Below are 25,260 nucleotides of genomic sequence, written 5' to 3'. Positions count from 1 at the left end.
GTATTTTCTATATGGCAAGTATTCTTATCCTGAGGTCTTTACCTGGGCTTTGAGGGATGCCTCTAAAACTGATATAAAATGTTGAGGGTATAAATGTGCAAGTGCTGTTATCCAGCAAGGGGTTTATGGTTTTCACCAGAATCTTAAAGTATCCAGAACCTTCCAAAGAGTTTAATGCCCCTAAAACTAGAGAGTCATTTAGAATCTGATGATCAATTCCAACTGGAAGAACTATTTCCCTTCCAAATGGATTGAATGCTTCTTTGTAAAAGACAAACCCTGATCCAGCCATGCTGGAAGTCTGAATATTTAACTGTAGGGAAGTAGTATCCTTCTAGGCTTGAGGAAGAAAGCATGAGCATGCATAAATGTACAGGTATTGCCAGTTAATTCACTGGGGTAAATCCTGGTAAGTGAAATAGCCACAATCTTGAATTCTATCATTGTAGAGGCTAAGAATGGCAACAATAATAGTAGTTATTTATTGAACATTTACTAAATGTCAAGACCCAGACAAAGGACTTTTTAAAAATTGCATTGTTTAAGATCACAACAACCCTAGAAGTAGTTGCTGTCACTATTTCTGTTTTCCTGATGAAGCTGCTGAGGCTGGGAGGTTGTATAATGAGCAAGTGGCAGAGCAGTAACTCAAGTCCTAGTAGACTGGCTACACCATAGGGTAGGCTATTCTGTTGGATTACTACTTTCCCACTAATTTCTCTTCATCTCCCAGTCAAAAGATTGGTTCTGTGAACAGATTATTTTCAAGAGAAGAAGGAGAAGACGTTCCAACTCTGCTACTGGAAAAATCAAGATGATCGAGAGCCAGAACTATCTACCAATGGGCATAATCATGCTTTTAAAAATTATCAAGTTAAGGTTCTGGAAAACAAATACCCTTGTGTCGGCAGCAGAAATCGTTACTAATATAGGAGAAAATTTTTTTTCTAATTTCAAGCTAGTATCTTAGAAATATTCCCTACTAATAAATGTAACCAGGTTCTATTCTTCGTTTGTATCTTAAGAAACATTGAGTCTCGCTGTGCTCCTTCCTGAACTTTTTCAGACATGGGTTATTTTGTCCTACCCTCAACCCAGACTTTCTTGCCCATCTTCTTTGTATAAATTTGCAATTCTCTCCTCTGGTCAAGGACATGCCTAGGTGGAGAGGAAAGTAGCTGAAATCGCATTCAGTCAGCTTTTAAGAAAGAGAGCTAAATAACAATAACTTTTTAAAGTTAAAATATTATTTTTCCATACACTGGAGCAAAGGATGGGGACAAAAGCAGTACCATGTTTCATCCTGTTCCTGGAAATCATTAATCACTACAACTTTTGACACATAGTGGAGTGTATATAAAACATACATTCAGTCAATGTTTCATTCATTATCCAGCAAGCATTCACCACCTATGTCAAGCCAGCTAGAAGGGAGAAAACTCTTCCCATGTCCCCATTTTAGGGTCTCTACACTTATGATGGTCAAATAGGAGAATGTGGGGAGAGTTGCTAACTGCAACAAGAATATTTAAAACAAAAGTGCCTGCAGCCTCATGTCTATTAACCACAAAGTCAGCTAGTTTATGCTGCCAAGTCTCTGAGAGATTTCAAAGTCAATAGAAATGTTCAGAAGTACGGTTGATCTGGAAAAGTTTTAGTTAAAATGACACTGGTCTACCTCAAAGACCCCCAGTTTCTAGAAGGACTATCTCAAAACAAGTCTCTGTTTGCCATTCTTTCTTTCTCCCCTGTTCACCTAGAGATCCCTGGTGCTTATCATCACACCTGACATCTGGGAGGCACTCAGGAAACATTTTTAAATGACTGAATGCACCCATGAATGCATGAATGATCCCTTAACATCATCACCAGTTAACTGAATGGACAGCAATAATAAAACTCATTTCTCCCTTGTGATACCCCCTCCATACAAATGATATCATAAATTCCTAAAATAAGTAGATCTTAGGTTCTGTAGTATATCATTTGAGCATTACATACAAAGCAGGAAAAAACAGGCAAAGCATTAAATGTATCGACATAGATTGAAAAGATTAATTTCTTATCAAGAGGAAAACTCAACTTTCAAAATGCTTAACTTTTTAAAAAAGCTCAGTGTTTTCTTACCTGGCAACCCAGTCCACAGCCAAACTTTCTGCAGCTGGTAATCTGTAGTTCATGATTGTCTCCCTGTTTGTAATATTCAGAAACATTCTCTCAATGACTTTCCTTTCTGTATCAATCCAGTACAATCTCTTTTCTACTCGGTCAAAATCTAGTGCCACAACATTGCTGAGTCCTTGCAAAATGAGGGAGTAAAAATAGCCATCTACAGTTAGATTTCTCAAATAGTAACGGTTGCTAAAAATGAGGTAGGGTTCGATGTTACTATTCTGCCGACATGTCTTTCCATCAGGTTCTCGGATGTAGCCTGAGTCACACTTACAGATGTAGGAGCCTATTTCATTCTCACATTTCTGGCTACAGACAAAGGGCGTCTCTGTGCATTCATCAATATCAACACAAGTCCGCTTGTCAGACATAAGCTTGTAACCAGAACGGCAGGAACAATAGTAACTGGTTAAGGTGTCTGTGCAGTTGTGATCGCAGCCACTGATTGAAGGGTCACGGCATTCGTTAATGCCTGTAGGTAAAAAGCAGTTGTAAGACCCTAAAATATTAGCAACCAACTCACCAACCAAATGCTAACCAAACTCAACATTTCTACTGAGCAGTGCCAATTCTTAATAGATTATACTAAAAGAAGCCAGACAACAGAGATTTCAAAGGCCACGGACTATTCAGAAGTCACTATTTTTCAACTTCCTCCCCTGCTTAATCCTTCACCAGTGGCTTATTCAATGACTGACACAGGAGAGAGGAAAAAGAAAAGAAAGGAGCCTAGCCAGTATGCTGGTATAACAGGTCTCTGAGAGAGAAAAAAATGCTCTGATTCATACCATCTTCCATTTCAGTGGTGTGATTATTCACACCATGGCCAATCTCAAGCTTCCAATGAACATCACTGAACATGGAGCTACAAAGATGTCCACACATTTGCCTCTCGCGAGATGGCATGCACTCAACACTAGGTGCAACACAATACTAGGCACCTTCTGCCTGGTCCTGTAACTAAGTTCACCTAGAAACTATCTACAGGGGAAGAACATGTTCTTATGAATTCTCTACTCATCAAGGAGCAATAGATCAAAACATAATCCATGCACTGCAAAATCTATGATCCATATATTGGGCCAAGTTCTGCTAACTAGCTGTGTGACCCCAAGCAATTCATTTCACATCTATGGGTTATGGTCCTAATGCAGAAAGAAAATGATATAAAAGATCACTAGGACTCCTTCTGGTTATAAGAGTAGATGTTTAATAGGCTTGGGAGAGATCTAATGAGATCAGTTCCTCTTCAAACTAAAAATTTAAATTTGAATTATGTACAATTGAAGATTTCATTCCTATAGTTTAGGTAAAGCAAAATTAATTTAAATTATATCTGAAGTAAGACTAAATATAAGAAAATTCCCTATGATTTTATATAAATGTCTAATGTAAGTAATACATGCTTTTTAAAAATTTATTGAATGGTTTTTGAAACTTTGATAGAAACTTTTGGGAGTTATTCTTATATTTAAGTAAATAATCAGTTTTTACATGATTATATGTAGATATTCTCTTCTCTGAATTTCCATAGTGTTTTCTGTCCAAGATTCTCTGTCTACCATTTGATTTTAATGTCGTTTCACAGAAGGACAGAAACCACATTATATTCTTCTTGGTCAATTAAGCAAATGTATTTAATGGGCACTCATGATGATCCAGTGGAATAAAAACAAAATAGATGATATGATCTCTCCCTCAAAGTATTCAAATTTTTATTACAGAGACAACAACATCATATATGAAACAATGGTTGCAAGGAATAAACACACTCAACAGTATGGATTGCCAATATTATAGAGTTCAAGGTGATGCTAAGCAAACACTGCCTATACTATAAATTCTCAACCATTTCACTTGTGGTGGTTGGGGTAAGATAGAGATTAAAACACTCCTATTTACTCACCTGAGGATGCAAATGAAGAACAAACTAAGGAGTACTAGCAGAGCGGTGCTTCAGGCAACAAGTCACCCAAGGATTCAAAAAGAATCAACATTGTTTCCTTCATTCTTAGGTGCCGTATTTAGCAATAATGTTGTATGATGGCCTGAATATTTGTTCGTCTTCTGTACTCTCTAATGACTACCTAACTGAAGAATTAGTCCAAAATATTTATATGTCTACCTTGTATACCAAGAAATCCTTGTCTTTTGTCATATAAGCAATAGTAATTTTCTGATAACTTTCTACTTAGGGTACAGATTGAAAGTCTTGATAAGTCATAAAGGGTTGCAAATCCACCTTCAATTTCCCCTTCTCCTTTTCCCAAATCTTCTGTTATACTCACCACAGCCTTTCTCATCACTGTTGTCGAAACAGTCATCTAGGTGGTTGCAGACTTTCACCAACTCAATGCAGCGCTCATTGTCACACTTGAAATGATTGGGGGCACATGTGGCTTCTGGAGTCTGGCACAGATGTTCCAGCTCATCAGATCCATCTCCACAGTCATTATCCTCATCACAGACAAAGGCCTTACTAATGCAGCGCCCATTCTCACAGGTAAACTGATTTGCTTGGCAGGTTGGATATGAGCAGTCCCTCTCATCACTGTAGTCACCACAGTCGTTGCGCCGGTCACACCTATGTCATGAGACCCAGTACCATGCTTAGAGAGATTGACAGCAAGCCTCAGCTATTACCTACTTGGGGCTATCTACCTGGGTGCCAGGTCAATCATTTCAATAACAAGATCACCAGTGTCCCTAGTCTCCTCTCTCCCAGAATCTTCCTCTACCCCACCCATCTCCAACTCTACAGAACTCCAATATTTGACACTCCACCCAGTTTTTCCAGGTGATGGTTGCTGCCATTAGAAATGTGAATCTAGAGCTATTAGAAATACACGTAATTATTTTCATGTTTCCCCAGTTGATTAATTAAATACAACTTTCGTAATTTTGGAGTGTATCAGATCTGAGAGACAGCTGATGGACACTGGCAACGTTCTGGTTAATCATATGATAGAAGTCTCTATACCCAAATGGAAACTCATGTGGTGAGTGCTCTCTATTAGAAATGGTATGATTATTGGATGTGTTCTCCAAGAACAAGTGTCTTCCCATTGGAATAACATTTGAATTGGCAGTCCCGTTCCTTTCATCTTGCACTGTAATATTCTTGCGACTTATTGTGAGATGTGAGTTGTTATGATGACGGGAAGGGGGGCAAATTAGTAGATTAGCAGGGAATACTGACAAAGGAAGAAGGCATATCTTGGGACCTCAAAGTCTGTGAGCCACATGAGTCTTTCTTATCTACGTTATTCCAAGATCCTATGATGACTAAAAGGGGTTCTGTTCACTATAACAAAACTCATCATACACATAAAGGAATCGTGGATAAGAATGGACAAAGCCAATGATTGACAATTCATAAAACAATTTAACACAGAAGGCATAAGAACTGGCACAAAGAGCATTACTAGATGCTAAAGCATCAAAGATGAATGTGGTCAGTTTTACAACTGACCTATAATCAAGTCTGCTAACAAGCAATAACCATAAGCCTAGGGCATAAACCCAGGGCATTGTCAGCAAGATTTACACCAACTTGTGTGCATGTAACTGAAGACAGCGGTGGTCAAAGTAAACTAGCTCAGCCTCATTTGGTCTCCTGAGAGCTATTTAACTCATTTCCAAATGATTTGAGATGGCTGGCCTTTCTTTCTCTAGTTTAAATCCAACCCAAGAGGAAAAATGTCAGGCAAGGAAATTCACCAAGCTTTGAGGCACAATTGCATGGTCAGTATTCCAGTGAGTTGCTCTCCACTCCGACTTATCGTTCACGTTCTTCAGCAGCATGAGCCAAGAGGAAAAATGATCTCCTGCCCCACGTACCAAATGGAAGCACATATTCTGCCAAGGAAGGGGATGCACGCTAACAACTCGCTTAGTGGAGGCTAGTGGCCGCTCTAGGCACACAGAATTTTAAGGCGTTATAAATCATATGCCTCAGGTTTCCAAACAAAGAGTATTTTTTTTCTCTTCTGACGTAGCCCTTGACAAAAGCAATTCAGAAATCTCAGGGGAAAATAAAGAAAGGGAAAAGGAAGAGAGACATGGGGAAAGGGAGGGAAGGAAAGAAAGAAAGGAGAGAGGGAGGAAGAAAAAAGAAAAGATGAAAGAAAGCAATAAAAGTAATAATAATGATGAAGTAATGATGGAAGCAGAGCTTAGCTCGGAAAGGGAGTAATGAGGTAACAACTCTAATCAAAACTAAGACCTGCTACAGATCTAGTCCCTGGATTCTGTGCCTAGGTTTTCAGGATACATTTATATGTAAGACTAACAGTATTTACTATTTCCCAAATTCAGGGGGAAAAAAAACCCCCAGAAGTGCAACGTAGCAGGACTCTTAAGCAAGTAGGAAAAAATATAAAGGATTATTCATTTTCAATGTTAAAAAAAAAAATCTACAGATCACATCTGCATCAGTTAAATACACACAAATCAAATTCAAATGCAACTTCACTACAAAAGGTGACTGCTCCAGCTCCTGAATGTCTTCAGGTTGTCACAAACTACCACCTTTTAGCAGTGTCTGCTTGGGCCTCATCAAGGGTGAGTCACAGAGTACAATTTCTAGATAACATTTACCCACATCTTTAATCACTGCTATTTTGTGGTCATAATGCTGAGTCCCTGCTCCTCTTATGGCCTTCAAAGAACATGACTAACTCATGGCCACCTGCTGGGTTCCTTCCTTCCTCGGGACCACCACAGTGAGCACACACCATGCTGGACTCCAGTGGTACCTCAGCACCTGTTGATGGCCTGCCTGCCCTACAGCCAATGGTGTGTAGCTCTGCTGCTTTATCTCATGCCTGCTTCATATATCTTTCCCATCTCTCTCCCTAACAGACTGTAAGTTGGCAATTGCTGTTGCTCTCAATATGTCTGGGTAGCCTTTAAGAGTCCCTGGCACATGCAACATCTCGTCTTAATCCCAGTTCCATGTATCTAAATGCCTCATCCATACTTTTACCTCAGGAAGTCCTACTACATCAAACTCACTTTCTACCTTGAGCAAAATTCTCCCTAGGCTCCCCTACATTTGTTAATGGTCTTACCATCCCGCTAGTCCATCAGGATTGAAACGTACAAATCATTCTTCTCTATTTCCCTCTATATTCAAAGATTTGTTAAGTGGGGGTGGTGAGAGAGTGAGGCATATAAACCGAAGTAGTCCATTTGGAGAAAAAGGAAAGAAAGCAAACAACAGAACACTGCAGGAAACGTTCCCCAAACTGGCAGGGCTGTGAGCTGAATCTATTTGGCCCACACAGTGTTTTAAGAATTTAAGAAATTTGGCCCAGGGGCAGTGGCTCACGCCTGTAATCCCACCACTCTGGGAGGCAGAGGCGAGAGGATTGCCTGAGCCCATGGGTTCGAGACCAACCTGGGCAACATGGAAGACCCCGTTTCTACAATAATTCAAAAAATTAGCCTGGTGTGACACACACCTATAGTTCCAGCTACTTGGAAGGATCATCTGAACCCAGCAGGTGGCCATGAGTGTGGCACCGCACTCTAGCCTGGGTGACAAAATAAGACCCTGACTTAAAAAAAATTATTTCAAGCATTAAATAAGAATATCTTATATTAAAATCCAGATGCCAGCCATTGCCTTACTAAGCTATGGTTTGGTCATGTGCTCTTTGAGCGTTGGCCAGGCCAAGTTTTTTTAAGCTTTGGCCCCCTCCCCTACCTTAAAGAGGTGAATCACCTTTTTCTCTCTCTCTGTAATTTACTTTCTAAATAAACTATATTCTTTAATCTAAAAAAAAAAAATCCAGATGCCCAACTTCTTTCAGAAAAAGAGCATCAAAATATCTGGCCCCTAGCTGGGTGTCGTGGCGTGTGTCTGTAGTTCCAGGTACTTGGAAGGTTGAGGCAGAAAGATCACTTAAGCCCAACAGATCGAGGCTGCAGTGGCGGTGAGTGTGCCACAGCACTTCAGCCTGGGCAACAAGAGTGAGACTCCAACTCAAAAAAAAAAAAAAAAAGCCTGGCCCTCCAGACACGCTGTTTGCATCCTTATTGAGCCATGTGTCTCAGTTCAGCTCACCTGCCTCTCCCTATTGTCTCCTTGACCCTGAGCCTAAGAGTCAAGCTCTAGCATCATGCTTACACTGTTATTTTTCTTAGAGTAGAGAGAGGAAAGTAAAATAGTTCTTATACCCACAATTCTACTCCAGGTAGAAAACTATGGTTACTAGCTTCAAGAAAGATATTTTTCATCTCAAACACACTGCACTCATCTCCCTTGCTCAGAGTGCAAGGTCATATTCTGCACTTCACAAGCCCCAGACATTTTTGCTTTCTTGGGCCCCATTCTCCATAAAAATATCTAAAATTATATTTAAGTATCAATATATTATTATTATATTTAATAATATATTATTAATAGATAGTTATGTTTTTATTTTAATGCAGCTGCATCAGTATACAGCCAGATATATTAACATTATATGTCAAAATACTTGAATCTAAAAACTTTTTTTTTCTTTTCTTTTTAAAAGAAATCCAAGCTAGACATGGTGGCTCATGCCTGTAATCCCAGCACTTTGGGAGGCAGAGGTGAGAGGATTGTCTGAGCCCAGGGGTTTGAGACCAGCCTGGGCAACTTGCCTGAGACCTTATCTCTACAATAAAATAAAAACATTAGCCAGGCGTGGTGGTGCATGCCTGTAGTTCCAGCTACTTGGAAGGCTGAGGCAGAAGGATTGCCTGAACCCTGCAGATGGAGGCTACAGTGGCCGTGAGTGTGCCACTGCACTCCAGTCTGGGCAAGAGAGTGAGACTCCAACTCAAAAAAATAAAAAGGAATCCAAGCATTTTCAAAGGCCACCAAAAGCATCATGGACCCCCGACACTGTGGCCCCTGCCTAATTCATAAGTCAGCCCTTCTGCCATGAAGATTTGAGGTTTGATGGGCAATTTTTAAGTTGTCAACTCACCTGAATGCTTGAGGGATACACTGTCCGTAACTGCATGTGAATTCATTTTCGGAGCAAGATCTCCTACTGCAATTCTGATTCTCATCGTAGCCATCAGTGCAATCCACATCGCCATCACAGACCCAATTTAGGGGAATGCACCTCCTGTCTGGTGGTCTGTTATTTACACAGACAAACTGAGAACTTGAGCAGGTGTAACTCTCTAAAACCAAAGCAAACAAGAATCAGAAACCATACGAGAGATCAGTGTAGCAACCAACTCTCTTGATTTTTGTTACTTAGCATTCTGAGACAAATCGTATTGCTATGGTAATAATAGATCACAATAGAAATGCCTCCAAAAGTATTTTAATTGCTTTGAACCCTGACTTTTTCTCACAGTGAGAAATCAACAAAATAAACAACTTCATTTAGTTTCTAATAAAGTTAATATAAGATCACATATGTTCCCTTAGGACTTCAGAAAACCACTCTCAGTTTGTTAATTAGATACCAAATGCTTTATATTTTGATAACTTCTTTTAAATTTACAAAGTGTGATCACACAAGTACAATGTGAGACAGAGATTTTTATGCCAATGCTATAGATGAGAAAACTGAAGTCAAAATGAAGTCAAACTGGCACAAAATCATAGAACTAAAAGGAGAAAGAGCTAGGGCTTCAAATCTGGGTCTTTTCCCTCCAAATTCAGTGCTTTCTTTTCAGCTATATTATAGCTACCACCCCAAGCAGAATTAAGGTGGATAGGCGAGGTGTATATCAACAACAGCTGTCAGAAACCATGATGCTATGAGAAAAGAGAAAAGATGCTGACATAAAATCATTAATACCCAAAGAATAAAATAACAGGTATGAGGGGAGACCCCAAAAAATGGGAATTATTTTTTGGAAGGCAGGCATCTTGTAGTACAGGCTTCCTCCACTAGGTAAGTGTTCTAGGAAGTCATTGGCATCGGCATCAGTGTTCCAGCAAGCATTATTGTGATAGGTTACATTTGGCTTCGGTAAATTTTTTGAAAGAGATTCGTTCAAAGCATTTACACATTTCATAATGGGTGTTTTATGAGCACACTTGCCCACACCGTGCTGAATGTTCATCAGTTTTTGACGAAAAACGGCATGACCCCCATGCCGCCCCCACCCTATTTACCTGATTTCACCCTAAGCAACTTTTCTTTGTTTCCCCGGATGAAAAAGTCCTCGAAGGGAAACATTTTGCCTACGTGGAAGAGGTGAAACAAAAAATGGCAGAAGCACTAAAAGGCATCAAAATTGATGAGTTCAAAAGCTGTTTTGAGCAGTGGAAAGAGTCTCAATAAGTGTATTGTATCAAATGTAGAGTACTTTGAAAGTGACTGAAGTTGAAACATGTAAGAAGAAATACACAATTTTTTATAAACAAATTCCATTTTGGGGGGTCCTCGTCGTATTCTGGCCTGTCTCATTGTGGGTGAGTAAGACATAAAAGAAGGAGAGGGGCCTTGGTAAAAAGAGGTGGGAGAAGAGTATAAGCCACAATCCATGTACTTGCAGCTGTCAACCACCCAGCTCCATGGATGGCGTATACGTGAGCTGTGGACCATCACCAAAGTCACAACACAAAACAGTACCCTAAGGCCAAACATCAGGGAGCTGTTGACTGTACTGTCCTACCATGGAAAGACATTCTTCTAAAACAAATTAGATAAGCGAAGAATTCCATACTCTATTGGTAATGGAAATGGTGTTCCATAACCTACTGAAAAGGAATAACATCTCTGAACATAAGAGCTTTAAGATGATAGATGAAACTGGAGGCATAGAGCGGCCAACCAAATTCTCTTGGTTTGCTCTAGAAATGTAGGATATTTTTTCCATTAGCCAAATGCAAAAGAAAGAAAGTAATCTTAAAGTTATTTTCATCATTAAAAGCATGTAAGTAGAGGACATCAAACAATTCCAGGGTGGAGAAACAAAGGTTACATTCAATCAGTGTCCATTCAGTTAAGGAGGAATCTGCAATCAGACTCTCCAAACACAGAGCGGACTCTACTGTGCTTCCCTGGAATGTGACTCTGAAGAGACGTTCATTGACTTCACTTACCACATTGGTGCCTTTCATCCTCATCACTCATATCCCCACAGTCATTATCCCCATCACAGATCCACTCTCTTGGGATGCACCTCCCACCATCACACTTGAACTCATCACCTGGACATGTTCGTTCATGGTGTGCTGAAAAGTTAAAAATCATGGTGAAAAGAGTGGTTTGCAGTCCAGGAATCTTGAGAGAAACTGCCTATAGCATGGGTTGTCTAGAAAACCAGAGCATTATCTAGTTGTATAGATCTAGGTTAGGGCCTCCAACAAGACTCATACCAGGGACCAGTGGTTTGAGGTAAAAGTTGTCGACTGACAGTACAAATCCCTAATAATCTGTGGTGACTAGAATGAGATTCAGTATTCCCTTCCAGGTATGGTAGAGAAAGAACAGTCTTTTCCACAGAGATGATATAAATTACCTACTATTTCACATGTTTCTTTTTATTGAAAACCATCTTGTTTTGCGCAAACCATCCCCCCAGCACTCCCCATCCATTTCCATACTTTCTTTCCTTTTTCCAATAGTACTCATCACCTTTCAATATACTATACAATTGACTAATTTGTTGCCTGTCTCCCTCATTAAAATGTGACTTATTCACTGATGCACCCCAAAAGTACCTAGAATATAGATGTTTAATGAATATTTACTGAATTAGGCCAAGTGTGGTGGCTCACGCCTGTAATCCCAGCACTTTGGGAGGCAGAGGCGAGAGGACTGCCTGAGTTCATGGGTTCGAGATCAACCTGGGTAACATGGTGAGACCTCATCTCTACAATAAATTAAAGAATTAGCCAGGAGTGGTGGCACACATCTGTAGTTCCAACTATTTGGAAGACTGAGGTGGAGGGATTGACAGCACCCAGAAGGCAGAGGCTTCAGTAGCTATGAGCGTGCTACTGCACTCCAGCCTGCGTGACAGAGTGAGACTCTGACTCAAAAAAACAAACAAATCAATGAATATTTACTGAATTAAAGTAATTCATCCTTCTACCTTAAATTAGTCATCACTGATTCTGATCCTTTAATCCTAACCCCATACGTTTCCATTTGACTAATCAAGTTTCCATAGATCCTAAAACGCAAGGCTCCCTCAAACTGGCAAAATAAATTTTCATTGTAGCTGTTAAATTAAGGAGAAATAGGGTCTTTCGGAAGCTGGCATGTAAAGTGTGGACACTGATCCAGATTTTGTGAAGAGACATATCCCCTTCAATACAGCAGCACCATTTCTAGAAATGGTGCCCATGAGAAGCTTTCTATGTATACACAAAAATGTATCTAAAAGGATGTTCATTCCAGCATTATTTTTCATAATGAAAATAAATGTGCCACAGTTAGGAAAAGGATAAAAACACATGGACCATCCATATTTTAGAGTAATATTTGGCAATGCAAAGGAATAAGGCAGATGTGTATGTCCCAACATGTTGACAAGATGGTGTTAAGCTTAAAAAAAAAGTATAGTAAAATTCTATTTGTGTTTTTATTTTATTTTTTATTTATTTTATTTTTTTTGAGTTGAAGTCTCACTCTGTCGCCCAGACTGGAGTGTAGTGGCACACTCTTGGCCACCACTGCCTCGACCTGCTGGGCTCCAGTGATCCTTCCACCTCAGCCTTCCAAGGCTGGTCTCCAACCCGCGAGCTCAGGCAATCCACTCACCTCGACCTCCAAAAGCACTGGGATTACAGGCTGAGCCACCGAGTCCGGCCTATTTGTGTTTTTTAAAATAGGAAATGTAGATAAAAGTAAGGAGAATTCACACTCTGAATGTTACAGAACTCTTTTTTTGAGTAAGAGTCTCACTCTGTTGCTCAGATTGGAGTGCAGTGATGCAATCACAGCTGCCACAGCCTCTACCTGCTGAGCTTGAGTGATCTCTCCACCTCAGCCTTCCAACCATGCCCAGATACATTTTTTGTATTTATTGTGGAGATAAGGTCTCACCAAGTTGCCCAAGCTGGTCTTGAACCTCTGGGCTCAGGCAATCCTCTTGCCTCAGCCCCCCGAAGTACTGGGATTACAGGCGGAAGCCACCATGCCTGGCTTCATACCCAGTGATTATCTTTGAGGAGTGAGGGGATTGGAAAAGCATGAAGAAATATGAATTTTACTTTTTTGTATACCTCTTGCTACTTCTTTAAAATATACTTCTGCATATTATTACCTTAATTGCTACAATGAGAATGTATTCATAGATAGGTTCTGTGTTTATTTTTACTTAAATGTGTCAGGTAATTGGTACTAATTGCTATTACTATGACTTTGGTTGTCACGGAGAATCTTAGACACTCCTATTAATTTTTCATTTCTTTGAACCAATAATTCATATATTTGAACCAATCTCTAAGACTATTCTACTCACTTAATAGTTACTCATTATTTCCTTACAGATCCTCAAAACTCTGCTGTTTGCTGTCTTTCAGTGTTGGGGAAAAGAACTTAGTGAAGAGCTCCAAATAACACCCTCCAACTATTAGCCACAGAATTGAAACCTGAGAGCAAACAGGAATAGAAAACAGTTGGACTTCAGCTATAAAACTATAGTCATGGTCCTAAGAAAAAAATCACCAAAATAAAACATTTTATGTAGGACAGTAATTACTATAGCAATGTTTATGATGGTGAAATAAAATAAAACAACCCTAATGTTTGATAATAGAGGCAGTTAACTCAATGATACTTTAACCACTCAATGGAATATTATAGTCATTAAAAGGGAGTATGAAGACTGTGTAACAAAGGTGATCAAACTTTTTCACAGCCAGTCGGTACATATGTTAGATTTCCAGGCCATCCATATGATCTCTGTTGCACCTACTGGATAGATATTGCCAATGTAGCAGGAAAGCAGTCATAGACAATATGTAGCTGTATTCTAATAAAGTTTTATGTATAAAGATAAGCAACTGGTCCACAGCCATAGTTTTCTAATTCCTATTTGATTTACTGATTTTTAAAAAGCAATGTAGGAGATTGTATCTTTATATTTCTACAATTGTGTAAACAAATATTCATGACTATGGATTTGAATTTGGAAAGGTAAGTAGCGGCCTCCAAATACAAGCAGGGCACAACTGCTTTCAGAAACACAACATGAGGACACCTGGGACTTCTTGGGAAGCTGAGATGGCTGTAGGACCTCACCTCATAAACTGGCCCAGAGACATAACAGAAAGAGGATGTGTGCCCCTAATATGCCCTTTCCCCATTATGTGATGATTCTAATCACTTTTGAATCTCTGACAGCTTTATGAGCCAGAACTCAGCCAAATTCAGAAATTCTGATTGAAAGTCAACTAAAATTGAGTTACATGAGCTAGTATGGTATACGGTGCATCATCAACATAATCTCATCTCATCAGCATCAAAGAGCTGCTTTCATATCCCGATAAGCTCCCCACACAGTGCCCCCGCACTAAAAGGTCATTAGTGAATGTCTGCTGAGTGGTTTGAGCATCCCAGTTGACAGCTGGGGCTCGGAGTGCGAGCATTCAGTAGCCATGGCCCTCGTTTGTATCTAAAGTGGTGGGAAGAGATTGAGGTTGTCTAGCTGCATCATGATGCTGTTCATGCCTGTTTACTCTCTTACCACAAGAGGCAGGTTCGTCAGAGCCATCAGAACAATCTTCTTCTTGATCACAATACCAACGTTGAGGAATACAGCGCCCAGATGCACATTTGAACTCAGTGCTGCTGCATGTGTGAATAGCTGCAGGAGGGAAAAAGGATAAAACCCATGAGCAAAACACAAGCATGTTCCCATCGGCCTTAACAATATGACAATATGCCTATATCTCTGAGCTAGATAACCGTTGCTAAGAAAGAAAGACTGAGGCCTGGAAAATGGGCTTTTGTATAAAAGTCCTTCTATGATGAGGGAAGAGTATGGAAGAAAGACGCTGCCCCAGTTTCCCAGAATGTTTTTTTCTAGGTTCCAGAAAGGTTTTTTTAAACTGTATTTGTCAGAAACACCAAAGTATGACCTTTGGGATCAACGAAATCACAAATTGTGAATAATGTCTTGGTTTTATTTTTTCCATAATTCTATAAATTCAATAAGTTACTCTGAAATAATAATTAAAACAAAACCAATAATATGACTACCCCACATACAACCTTTTAGCCATGCTAGACCATGATTTTAGAGAGTTAACAAAGTACTCCTATTTATCCTTGTAATATGAAACTTTTGAGTAAATTGAAGACTCTGCCTATGTTTGAACATTGATTCTTTTCTCAAGAAACTTTAAGTAGCTCAGGTCTTATGTATTTTCTAAATTGTTATATGGGTGAAAACCTATATTAAGTCTTATAATTCTTTTTGTCTATAAGGCCCAGAAAAATTTGCTTTGGCCCATGATATCTGATAATTTGCCAGAGGAAAATTGACAAGGCAGCAGAAGTCCCTGAAAGGTCAATAATAACTCCGGTGTCTCTAGCCCTATCTGATGGTTGCATCCTGAATTCTGCTTCCTCAAGCTGCTGTTATTACAACAGATTCCTCTTCATTGACTGTAGCCTACCTTGGTGACAAATTATTGTGATGCCCTTTGGTTTCCTTGGGAGGGGAACAGTGACCAGAGTTTAACTACATATACCCATAACAAGGAAGGGCAATTGCTAAATTCTTAAATTATACATCTTGGTACATTAATAATCTCAAAGTTATCAAACTTAAGAAAGGACTTTAATTTTAAATAAATTTTATTTTTCACCTTTTTATCTTTTTTTAAAAAAAACTCTTACCAAAAAAAAGATCGCTTAATTTGAACTATAAATACAGGAAATTGTTTAAATGAACCAAATTGCTAAATATGAAATAGAGGCTTCTGAAACTCAAACATATTAATCTGATATAAAATACTAATAGCCACTACTAATGTTATTAAGAGAAAATAACAAGAGTTTAATGTGCAAATTCTGCCCAGAGTATGTGAAGACAAAAGGCCTTCAACACTGGAAGAAACATCTCTCCAATTGCAGCAGGTCTCCAGCTACAGAACAGAGAGAAGGAATTTCTTGTAGCCCCAGAGTCACATCCTAAAGCAACAGCCTACTGCATCTACGTACAAAGCCAATTTAAGAAGACAATTGAAAGTAGCCCAAATAGCCACATTATATCATTGTTTAGCTAGCTCAAGGCAAACATCATTGGAACACAGAAAGAGAATCAGCTTAATCTTACTCACTGCAAAAAGTAGGATTTTCATCACTCATATCTCCACAGTCATTGTCTCCATCACACAAGTAAAGGCGAGGAATACAAATATTTGAATCCTGACATTTAGTGTATCCAGTCTGGCAAGTGCGATCAGCTTGAGAAAGACAACCAGATAAACATTTAGAACATACCCACCACACATATATCATAAACAATGTCCTGGCTAATAGGTCTATTGTAAAACTCAGATCACTGGAAGGGAGGCATTTTCAAAGCTATGAGGAGACAGCATCCATGATGCTTATCTGACCTACAGATTCTATAGTAAAAAGAGATTTCCAGCTGATAGTGAGGGGAGGGATGGGAGAAGAGGCTGCTTTGTAATTTAAATAGTCTGTTTTCATTAATTACTAGTATCACGAAGAGTCCCAATTCTTGGTTAAATAAACTATAGCATATCCACACAATGGAGTCATATGTAGCTACTAAAGGACAAAAGGAGAAAGCTAAGTAGTAACAGTATGATTTCCAGGATATGTTGTTAATAGTTTAAAAAAAAAATAGCAAGACTTGAGGCCGGATGCAATGGATCACACCTATAATCTCAGCACTTGGGAGGCCAAGGTGAGAGGATTGCCTGAGCCAATGGGTTCAAGACCAGCGTGGGCAACTTGGCGAGACCTCATCTCTACAATGAATCAAAAATTAGCCAGGCATGGTGGCACATGCCTGTATTTCCAGCAACTTGTAAGGCTGAGGCAGAAGGATTGCCTAAGCACAGCAGCTTGAGGCTGCTGTGGCTGTGAGTGTATCACTGCACTCCAGCCTGGGAGGCAGAGTGAGACTCCAACTCAAAAAAAAAAAAAAAAAAAAAAGCCAGACTCAAAACAGTAGACCATCTTTTGTGTAAGTAAAAGAAAAATATCAGTGTATGTATGAGTGTGTGTGTGTATGTGTGTATAGCAAAAAAGAGAGAAAGAGAGAGAGAGAGATGCTTGCATTAAAAACAATAAGTCAAGCATGGCATCCCATGCTTGTAAGCCCAGCATTTTGGGGGGCTGAGGGGGGAGGATTCCCTAGGCCCAGATGTTCGAGACCATCCTGGGCAACATAGGAAGACCTCGTCACTATAAAAAAATTTAAAATTAACCAGGTGTGGTGACTTGCCTCAACTCCGAAGACTGAGACAGAAAAGATCTCCTGAGCCCAGAAGGTCGAGATGCAGTGAGATGTAATGGTGCCACTGCACTCTAGCCTGGGTAACAGAGAGTCCAACTCAAAAATAATAGTAATTATTATAAAAGCAAAGAAAAAATAAACTACTAAAAACTGTCACCCCTGGATAGATTGGGAAGAGCATGGAGGGAGCAGAGAGGAAAAGAAAGGATGAACGACTTCTCTAAGTGCATCTTGTCATACAGTTTTAACTTTGAAACCATATACATTATTTTATACAAATAAAATTAATGAAATAGAGATGGGAAAAGAAAATTGGGAAAAGGTAATAAATGAAACTAACATATATACCAAGTTGATATAGCATAACCCTATACAGAAAAAAAAATTGAATGTCTACAAAATCAGTATTTTGACTACACCTCTTTTGTGAGACATAATCTTAAGAAGAACTTTGCATTTAGTAGAAGTATTGTTAATGGTATTACTTGAGTGATTGTAAACTGTTATAGACATTTCAAAATTACTATAGAATAAAACAAATGTTAATGTCACTATAAACCCAGATTTTAAGCATGAGAAGAGATATAACATCTAAGAAGTAAACAATGTGCAAACCTAGATTTAAATGAGAAATATCAATATAAATTATTTTCCTTAAAAACTATATTTTCTAGCTCTGACCATTGAAAAAGACTAGAAGTAGCCGGGCTCGGTGGCTCAGTCTGTAATCCCGCGCCTTTGGGAGGCTGAGGTGAGTGGATTGCCTGAGCCCGTGGGTTCGAGACCCGCCTGGGCAGGCGAGACCTCATCTCTACAATAAAAAATCAAAAAATTAGCCGGGCGTGGTAGCGCATGCCTGTAATTCCAGCTACTCGGAAGGCTGAGGCGGAAGGATCGCCGGAGTCCAGCAGGTCGAGGCTGCGGTGGCCGGGAGCGGCCACTGCACTCCAGTCTGGATGACAGAGTGAGACTCCGACTCAAAAAAAAAAAAAAAAAAAAGAAAAAGACTAGAAGCAATTAAAGTCTAACTGGGATGGGCAACCCAACACTGAGGCAATTTCTGAATACTACAAAAGGAATTAAGTCTCCTAATTCCAGATCTGGGACATGACATTTAAGACAAGCCTGAGCTTTAAGAAGATTGATTAGACCATGTCAAAGAATGGGCAAAAACAATTTACAGGGCTCCCACTGGCCGAAAATTGAACCAAAAAGAATAAATGATAACACCATATTAATATTCATCAAATATGTGAAGATGTATGAGTTCAATATAATACTAAACAAAAACTTATCACTCCTTGGTCACCAACTTATTACTCTGGAAATTGACAAACAAAAGAAGAAAAATCAAGCATTTACCTTGTAGAGTCTAATTAACAACAAATAGTGAATAAAGGAAATTTCTTATTTACAGAATATGAGCTAATAAGAGTAGAAGGAATATCAGAATTTTTAAATGCCCACTTTATAACCCTTAAAGAAATAATGGATTTATGGAACAACACCCATGGATGCTAAAACCACTGGATGAACAGTTAAAAGAGACTTCATAAGGGAAGAGTCCAGCTGACAACCGAATCCACTGATAAACTGTATCATCACTTAAATTGGGACAACCAAGCATCATGTGTCTTATGAGGTGGTATGACAGAAAATACACAGTTCCACCTAAAAGTATTCTCATCCAAAAAAATTGAATCTATTATAATCAAAACTCTAGGTCTAAATTAAAGTTCATAGTCAAAAAGAGAGAAAAAAAATAAACGGATTAATTATGCATTTAAACAAATCTAGAATGTGAGATAGTCCACAGGACAAATCACCCAATTTTTCTAACAAATCAATAACATTAAAAAGTGAGAAGTGATGTGGCATGAAACAGATAAAAGAATTACAACAATCAAAATCAATGTGTAGCCCTTCTCTGAATCCTAATTTGAACATAGCAACAGTAAAAAGACATTTGGGGGATAAATGACAAAATTTGAATATGGACTGGGTGCTGGAGGGTATTAAGTAAGTACTATTGATTTTGCCAGGCATTATAGCATGGGAGTTGTTTTCAAAATGTCTTTATTAGTGAAATGTGTGTAGGAGTTGTTTTAAAATATTAGGAAAAAAGGAGACAGATGAAACAAGATTGACATTTGTTGATAATTATTATAGCTGGGTGATTGGGTACATTATACTGTTCTTTCTACTTCAGTGCATGGTTGAAGTTTTCAAAAGAAAACTTTTCTTTAAAAGTAGACCAAAAATAAAAGTTTGTGTATAACTCTATCTATAAAAGTAAAACTTGTAGATAAAGCCAAACTACACGTACCGTACTTGAACTTAAACTCTGCTTATTTCTTTTCCAAGGATGTTAAGACACAAATCCCAGAAAGTTTGGAAAAATTATTTAACTAAACAGCTATTTACCAGAAAAACTAAAGAGAAAACCCATTTTAGTCAACACGGCTATATAGTTTTTTGCACAATAAACATTAACCACAATGAATTCACACAATAAATAATTTTTGTCAATAACTATTGCTAAAAGTTTAAAACAGTAAAAAAATTTATCAAAGAAATTTTTAATCTAGCAGATACACAAGGACAAAATATTTAAGGTTAAAATATTCAATAGTTGTATGGATCCATCAATTTAAGTGAATTCTAATATTAGGCAGTTGTTTTAAAAATCATTTAAAGAAAATCTCTGTTTTGGATGAATGCTAGTTTGCTTTTTTTTTTTTTCCAGAAAACCTTTGTTTTTATATAAAAATTTCATCTGTGATGATCTGAAACCCCAGACCCAAAAATCCTATAAGTACTTAAAATCAACTTACGGCAATTTTTCTCATCTGAAGTATTATTATCATGGCAGTTGTCTACACCATTGCAGACGGACTCAAGAGGTATGCACCTTCTGTTACTACATGTAAATTCCGTGGTGGTGTTACAGTCCCTGAACAGACACCCTGCCTCATCACTGCCGTCGCCACAGTCATTGTAGAAATCACAGCGGTATCTGTACTGGACACATCGCCCATTGGCACAGACAAAGGCTGTCGGCGGGCAGGTGTGAAATGCTAAAAAGGAAAAAAAAAATCACTGAAAAATCTTCTTAATTAAAGCATTAACCTAAATTCTTAAAAGATACAATTAAATAAAATGGGCACTTTGAGATTACCTTCGAAGGTAAAAAATGCTGCAAATCGGACTGCATGGAAAGTGAGATAAGACTTTAAATTAGATTAGAAAAATACATCATATGTCTTTTTTAAACAAATGTATTAAATATTTTAAACACAAATCTAAGTCAATTTCTCTGTAATCTGTTAATCACAGAAAAGCATACAAATACACTATATTTGGGGAAAATAAAAACTCCTAGCCTGTACATGATCTGCTAGAAAAGGTAACAAACCTCAGAACATGCACTGTGCTTTACTCATATCATTCAAATGGACGTTGAGGAGTGGATGTGATTTCCATGAAATTACTGAATTAATGACTTCTGTGCTATGAAAATTAATAAAATGATACCAGTTTCCTTAGTCCCACGTTAAGCTAAGTTTAGCATGCCCCATGCCTCATACTGAGTGTTTACACAGTTTCTCTTGCTCCTCACAAGAACCTTAGTAATAGCTTCATTTTGTAGATGAGATGTCAGAGGCCCACAGGGGTTAAATAACTTTCCTAGGGCTTATATAGATTGTAAATGGAACAACCAGGATTTTAGTCCAGTGTTTTCACTCTTACCATCAGAGGTGATTTGAAAGAAACCTAGTCTGGATTATCAGAGTAAATGTTTTCCAGCTGAAACAGGATGCTTGGGCACACATGCTTGGGCACGCATTCACACATAGAAGGATTCTTCCCCAAACACTTGGTATAAAGACGTCGTTAGCTCCTAACAAAAATGACAGAAGTCTAACTTACCACAGACATTTTCCATCTCATCACTGTCATCACCACAGTCATTGTCATTGTCACATTTCCACTGATCTGAGATGCAGCGCCCGTTGAAGCAAGTGAACTGCAGTGCATCACACCGTGCACCGTTATCCACAATGCAGTGCTTATTGTTGTTGGCCAGATACCATCTGCCCTCTTGTGGACACTGGCACTCAGGACCATTTGGACCTGAAAAAAGGTAGACCCAGAAGCAGCAAAGACTAATGTAAGGAGCCATTCACTTTGTCTCCCCCAGAACAGCACTTGCGATAGCTTCTAGTTAACTGCTATTACAAGACATAGAAATTCTGCCGATTAACCACTCAACTATGTATATCCCGAGTTATTTTTCCATCAAGATGATCAACTATTAATTTTTAATAAATGTGCTAATTCATTATAATCTTTAAACAACTACTTCTCATCTGAAATGACAACAATTATCTCTTCAGCAAAATTTGCAAAGCATCCATATCAAAAAACACACCCTTCCATGCATTTGTTCTTTATAAAAACCCACAGTGAAGCACATAAGATCACTCTCAACTATCCCCAGAAATATTTCAAACAATATCTCCTAAGCAGAAAAACTAAATCCATTTATAGAAAAGGTAAGCTCATTGATGGAATTTCTATTTAAGTCATGAAGTGGGGCAGCCAATGCCCTCATCTGTCTTTCTACGTCCATCAAGCTTGTATTGAAAATGCCTTCATATAAAAGGGCTCCATATAAAATAGAAAAGAAACCTACCGAAGTCTTCCTTCCAAAGTACAGCCCCACATCTATTTTACAAATTACCCTGATATCAAATAGAATTGGGATTTTTTTTTCTCTTGTTAGAGTTAAATATTCCTTTATACCCTTCCTTACCAGTTGTTATCAAGCTCCATCTTTTAATCTTCATGATCATTGCCTTACCTGGTGTACAGATATGGCTGCAGCCCCCATTAAACTGATCACAAGGATTGCTACATTGCCGTTTCTGGTTCTTCACAACAGTGCTGATACCCCAAGGCTGGGCAAAAAAATTTGTGGTCATTGCAATCAGACCTGACCCATCATATTTGTTAGCTCGGTAAATTTTTTTGGTGTACAAGTCAGTCCAGTAAATATATTGGCCATAGAGAGTCAAGCCGAAACTGTGAAAGGCTGTGCCGACAATGACTTCACGCCCTGTGCCCGTTAGAGTGCTGCGTTCAATTTTCTGCCTAGAATAAAGGGGGAGGGGAAAAAAGTTGAAATCTAAAATGAATAAGGTTCTCAACTGGCAGCCCAATGGCTGGGCCTAACCATTGCTTTACAAAAGCCCCCAACTTTTTTTCAAGTGAGGCAAATAATAGCTAGAAATGTTTATTCTGCTGATGGGAGGTCTTAGTTGCTTATCAAACAATGACCATATAAATCATTGACTTCCAAATATTAATAGTAATCCTACAAAAGGAACCAGGTTGACATTAGAAACATGAAACAATCCATGTAATGCATGGAACTCAGAATTGAGCATATAGTAGACTCTCATTAAAATGTTAATTACTGAGAGACGGGGCAAGATGGCGACGGCATAGGTGAACTGGTGAGATTCTCTGAACGGACCAAGACTGCAAACTGCTGAATAGACAGACTGTAAAACAGAGGGAAAAGTGAACAAAACCAGAAGACCCTCATAAGAAGAACAGGTCATTGCAGAAGAGAAATAAAAACAACCCCACCTTCCCTCAAAAACTGAATTGAAGAGGGGGAGGGAAAGGGGTAAAGGGAGAAAAATCTACAGAAATGAAGAAAAACCAAAAGAAGAGTATGGGTCTCTCCCAGACGCCTGGGAGAGCAGACACTGAGAAAATTGACTTTGGAATACAACAATGAAAAGTCCCCAGAATGAAGGGTCTCAAAATGCAAATGTAGATATCAAAACAATAATGGAGAGACTAAAAAGAATTGAGGAGACACAAGAAGAAACTAGGAAGGAGCTGATATCTGAGATAACAGTAATAAAGAATACTGTGAATGAAATAAATAACAAATTGATAAGCATGGAAAGCAGAATTACCCAAGCAGAAGAAAGAATCTCAGAGCTTGAGGACCAAAATATAGAAATAACCCAAACTCTTAAAAACACAGAAAATAAGCTAAAAAAGACAGAACAAAACCTTCAAGAGATGAGTGACTACCTCAAGAGGCCTAACCTAAGAATAATCGGACTCCCTGAGGCAGAAAGAGAAACAGAGACCACATTGGAACAAACTTTCCACGAGATCATTCAAGAAAATTTCCCTTATCTAATCAGTGATACAAAAATTCAAACACAAGAGATTCAGAGAACCCCCGCAAGACAACAAATGAGAAGATCAACTCCTAGACACATAATAATTCGCCTAAATAAAGTAGGCACAAAAGAAAAAATCCTAAAGGCAGCAAGAGAAAAAGGCCAGATCACCCACCATGGAAGACCAATCAGAATAGCAGCAGATTTATCTGCAGAAACCCTGCAGGCTAGGAGAGCTTGGAGCCCTATCTTCAAAGTCCTAAAGGATAAACAATTTCAACCAAGAATAACCTACCCAGCCAAGCTAAGCTTCATCAGTGAGGGAGAATTAAAATCTTTCCCAGATATCCAATCCCTAAGAACTTATGCAGCCACAAAACCATCTCTACATGAAACACTTAAGAAAGTACTAAACACAGAAGAAAAGGAAAAAAGAACAACGTTCTTCACAAGAGTACAGGGAAAAGAATAAAATATACACGAACCAACCCCAAAACCTTAAGAAAGACAAAATTTTAAGAAAAAAAGAGAAAAGGAAAAACCAAGTGGAAGAACAACAACTCAATAAGAGCTCCATGATAGGGATGAACTCTCACATTTCAATAATTAGTCTGAATGTGAATGGACTAAACGCACCACTGAAAAGACATAGAATGACAAAATGGATAAAATATCACCAGGCAACAATATACTGCCTTCAAGAGACCCATCTCACTAGAAAGGACATACACAGACTCAAAGAGGATGGGAAACAAATTTTCAGGCGAATGGAACACAAAAGAAAGGAGTCGCGATCCTAATTTCAGACAAAATACCATTTAAGCTATCAAAAATTAAAAAAGATACAGAGGGCCACTACATAATGATAAAAGGTTCACTCCATCAACAAGAAATATCTATCCTAAACATATATGCACCCAACATAGGCGCACCAACATTCATAAAGCAACTTCTAGGAAAACTAAAGAAAGACATTGACTCTAACACCATAATAACTGGGGACTTTAATACACCACTCACAACCTCAGACAGATCATCAGGACAAAAAATCAGCAAGGAGATCCGGAACCTCAATGAGACTCTGGACCAAATGGACTTAATTGATACCTATAGAACACTCCATCCAAAGACCACAGAATACACATTCTACTCATCACCACATGGAACATATTCTAAGATCGACCACATAATTGGACACAAATCAAGTATAAGCAAATTTAAAAGGACTGAAATTCTGCCATGCACCTTTTCGGACCACAGTGGAATAAAAATAAACATTGACACCAACAAAGTCCCCCCAAAACCCACAAAGACATGGACACTAAACAGCATGATGCTAAATAACTCCTGGGTCAATGATGACATCAAAATAGAGATCAAAAGATACCTGGAAACAAATGAAAATAAAGAAACATCTTACCAAAATCTCTGGGATGCCTTAAAAGCTCTAATAAGAGGGGAATTTATATCCCCACAAACACACATG

General features: G+C 38.6%; 1 protein-coding gene across 1 annotated transcript in view; it reads right to left on the bottom strand.

The window, feature by feature from the left end:
- LOC103275444 (low-density lipoprotein receptor-related protein 2) overlaps positions 1 to 22,719 on the bottom strand; it is a gene marked incomplete at its 5' end in the record, with an annotated part of 74,785 nt that extends 52,066 nt beyond the window's left edge. The window contains 9 exons of the mRNA XM_008072848.2: positions 2,128 to 2,644; positions 4,461 to 4,756; positions 9,135 to 9,332; positions 11,215 to 11,350; positions 14,815 to 14,934; positions 16,415 to 16,540; positions 20,400 to 20,642; positions 21,496 to 21,699; positions 22,430 to 22,719. Coding sequence (XP_008071039.1) covers positions 2,128 to 2,644; positions 4,461 to 4,756; positions 9,135 to 9,332; positions 11,215 to 11,350; positions 14,815 to 14,934; positions 16,415 to 16,540; positions 20,400 to 20,642; positions 21,496 to 21,699; positions 22,430 to 22,719 — 2,130 coding nt within the window. The remainder of the gene's footprint in view (positions 1 to 2,127; positions 2,645 to 4,460; positions 4,757 to 9,134; positions 9,333 to 11,214; positions 11,351 to 14,814; positions 14,935 to 16,414; positions 16,541 to 20,399; positions 20,643 to 21,495; positions 21,700 to 22,429) is intronic.
- Between the last annotated feature and the right edge of the window lie 2,541 nt (positions 22,720 to 25,260).

This window comes from Carlito syrichta, unplaced genomic scaffold, assembly GCF_000164805.1.
Source record: "Carlito syrichta isolate Samal-C Ts95f unplaced genomic scaffold, Tarsius_syrichta-2.0.1 Scaffold315469, whole genome shotgun sequence".
Lineage (NCBI taxonomy): Eukaryota > Metazoa > Chordata > Mammalia > Primates > Tarsiidae > Carlito > Carlito syrichta.
Note: the sequence above shows the minus strand (reverse complement) of the source record. Positions and strands in the feature narration are given on the sequence as shown.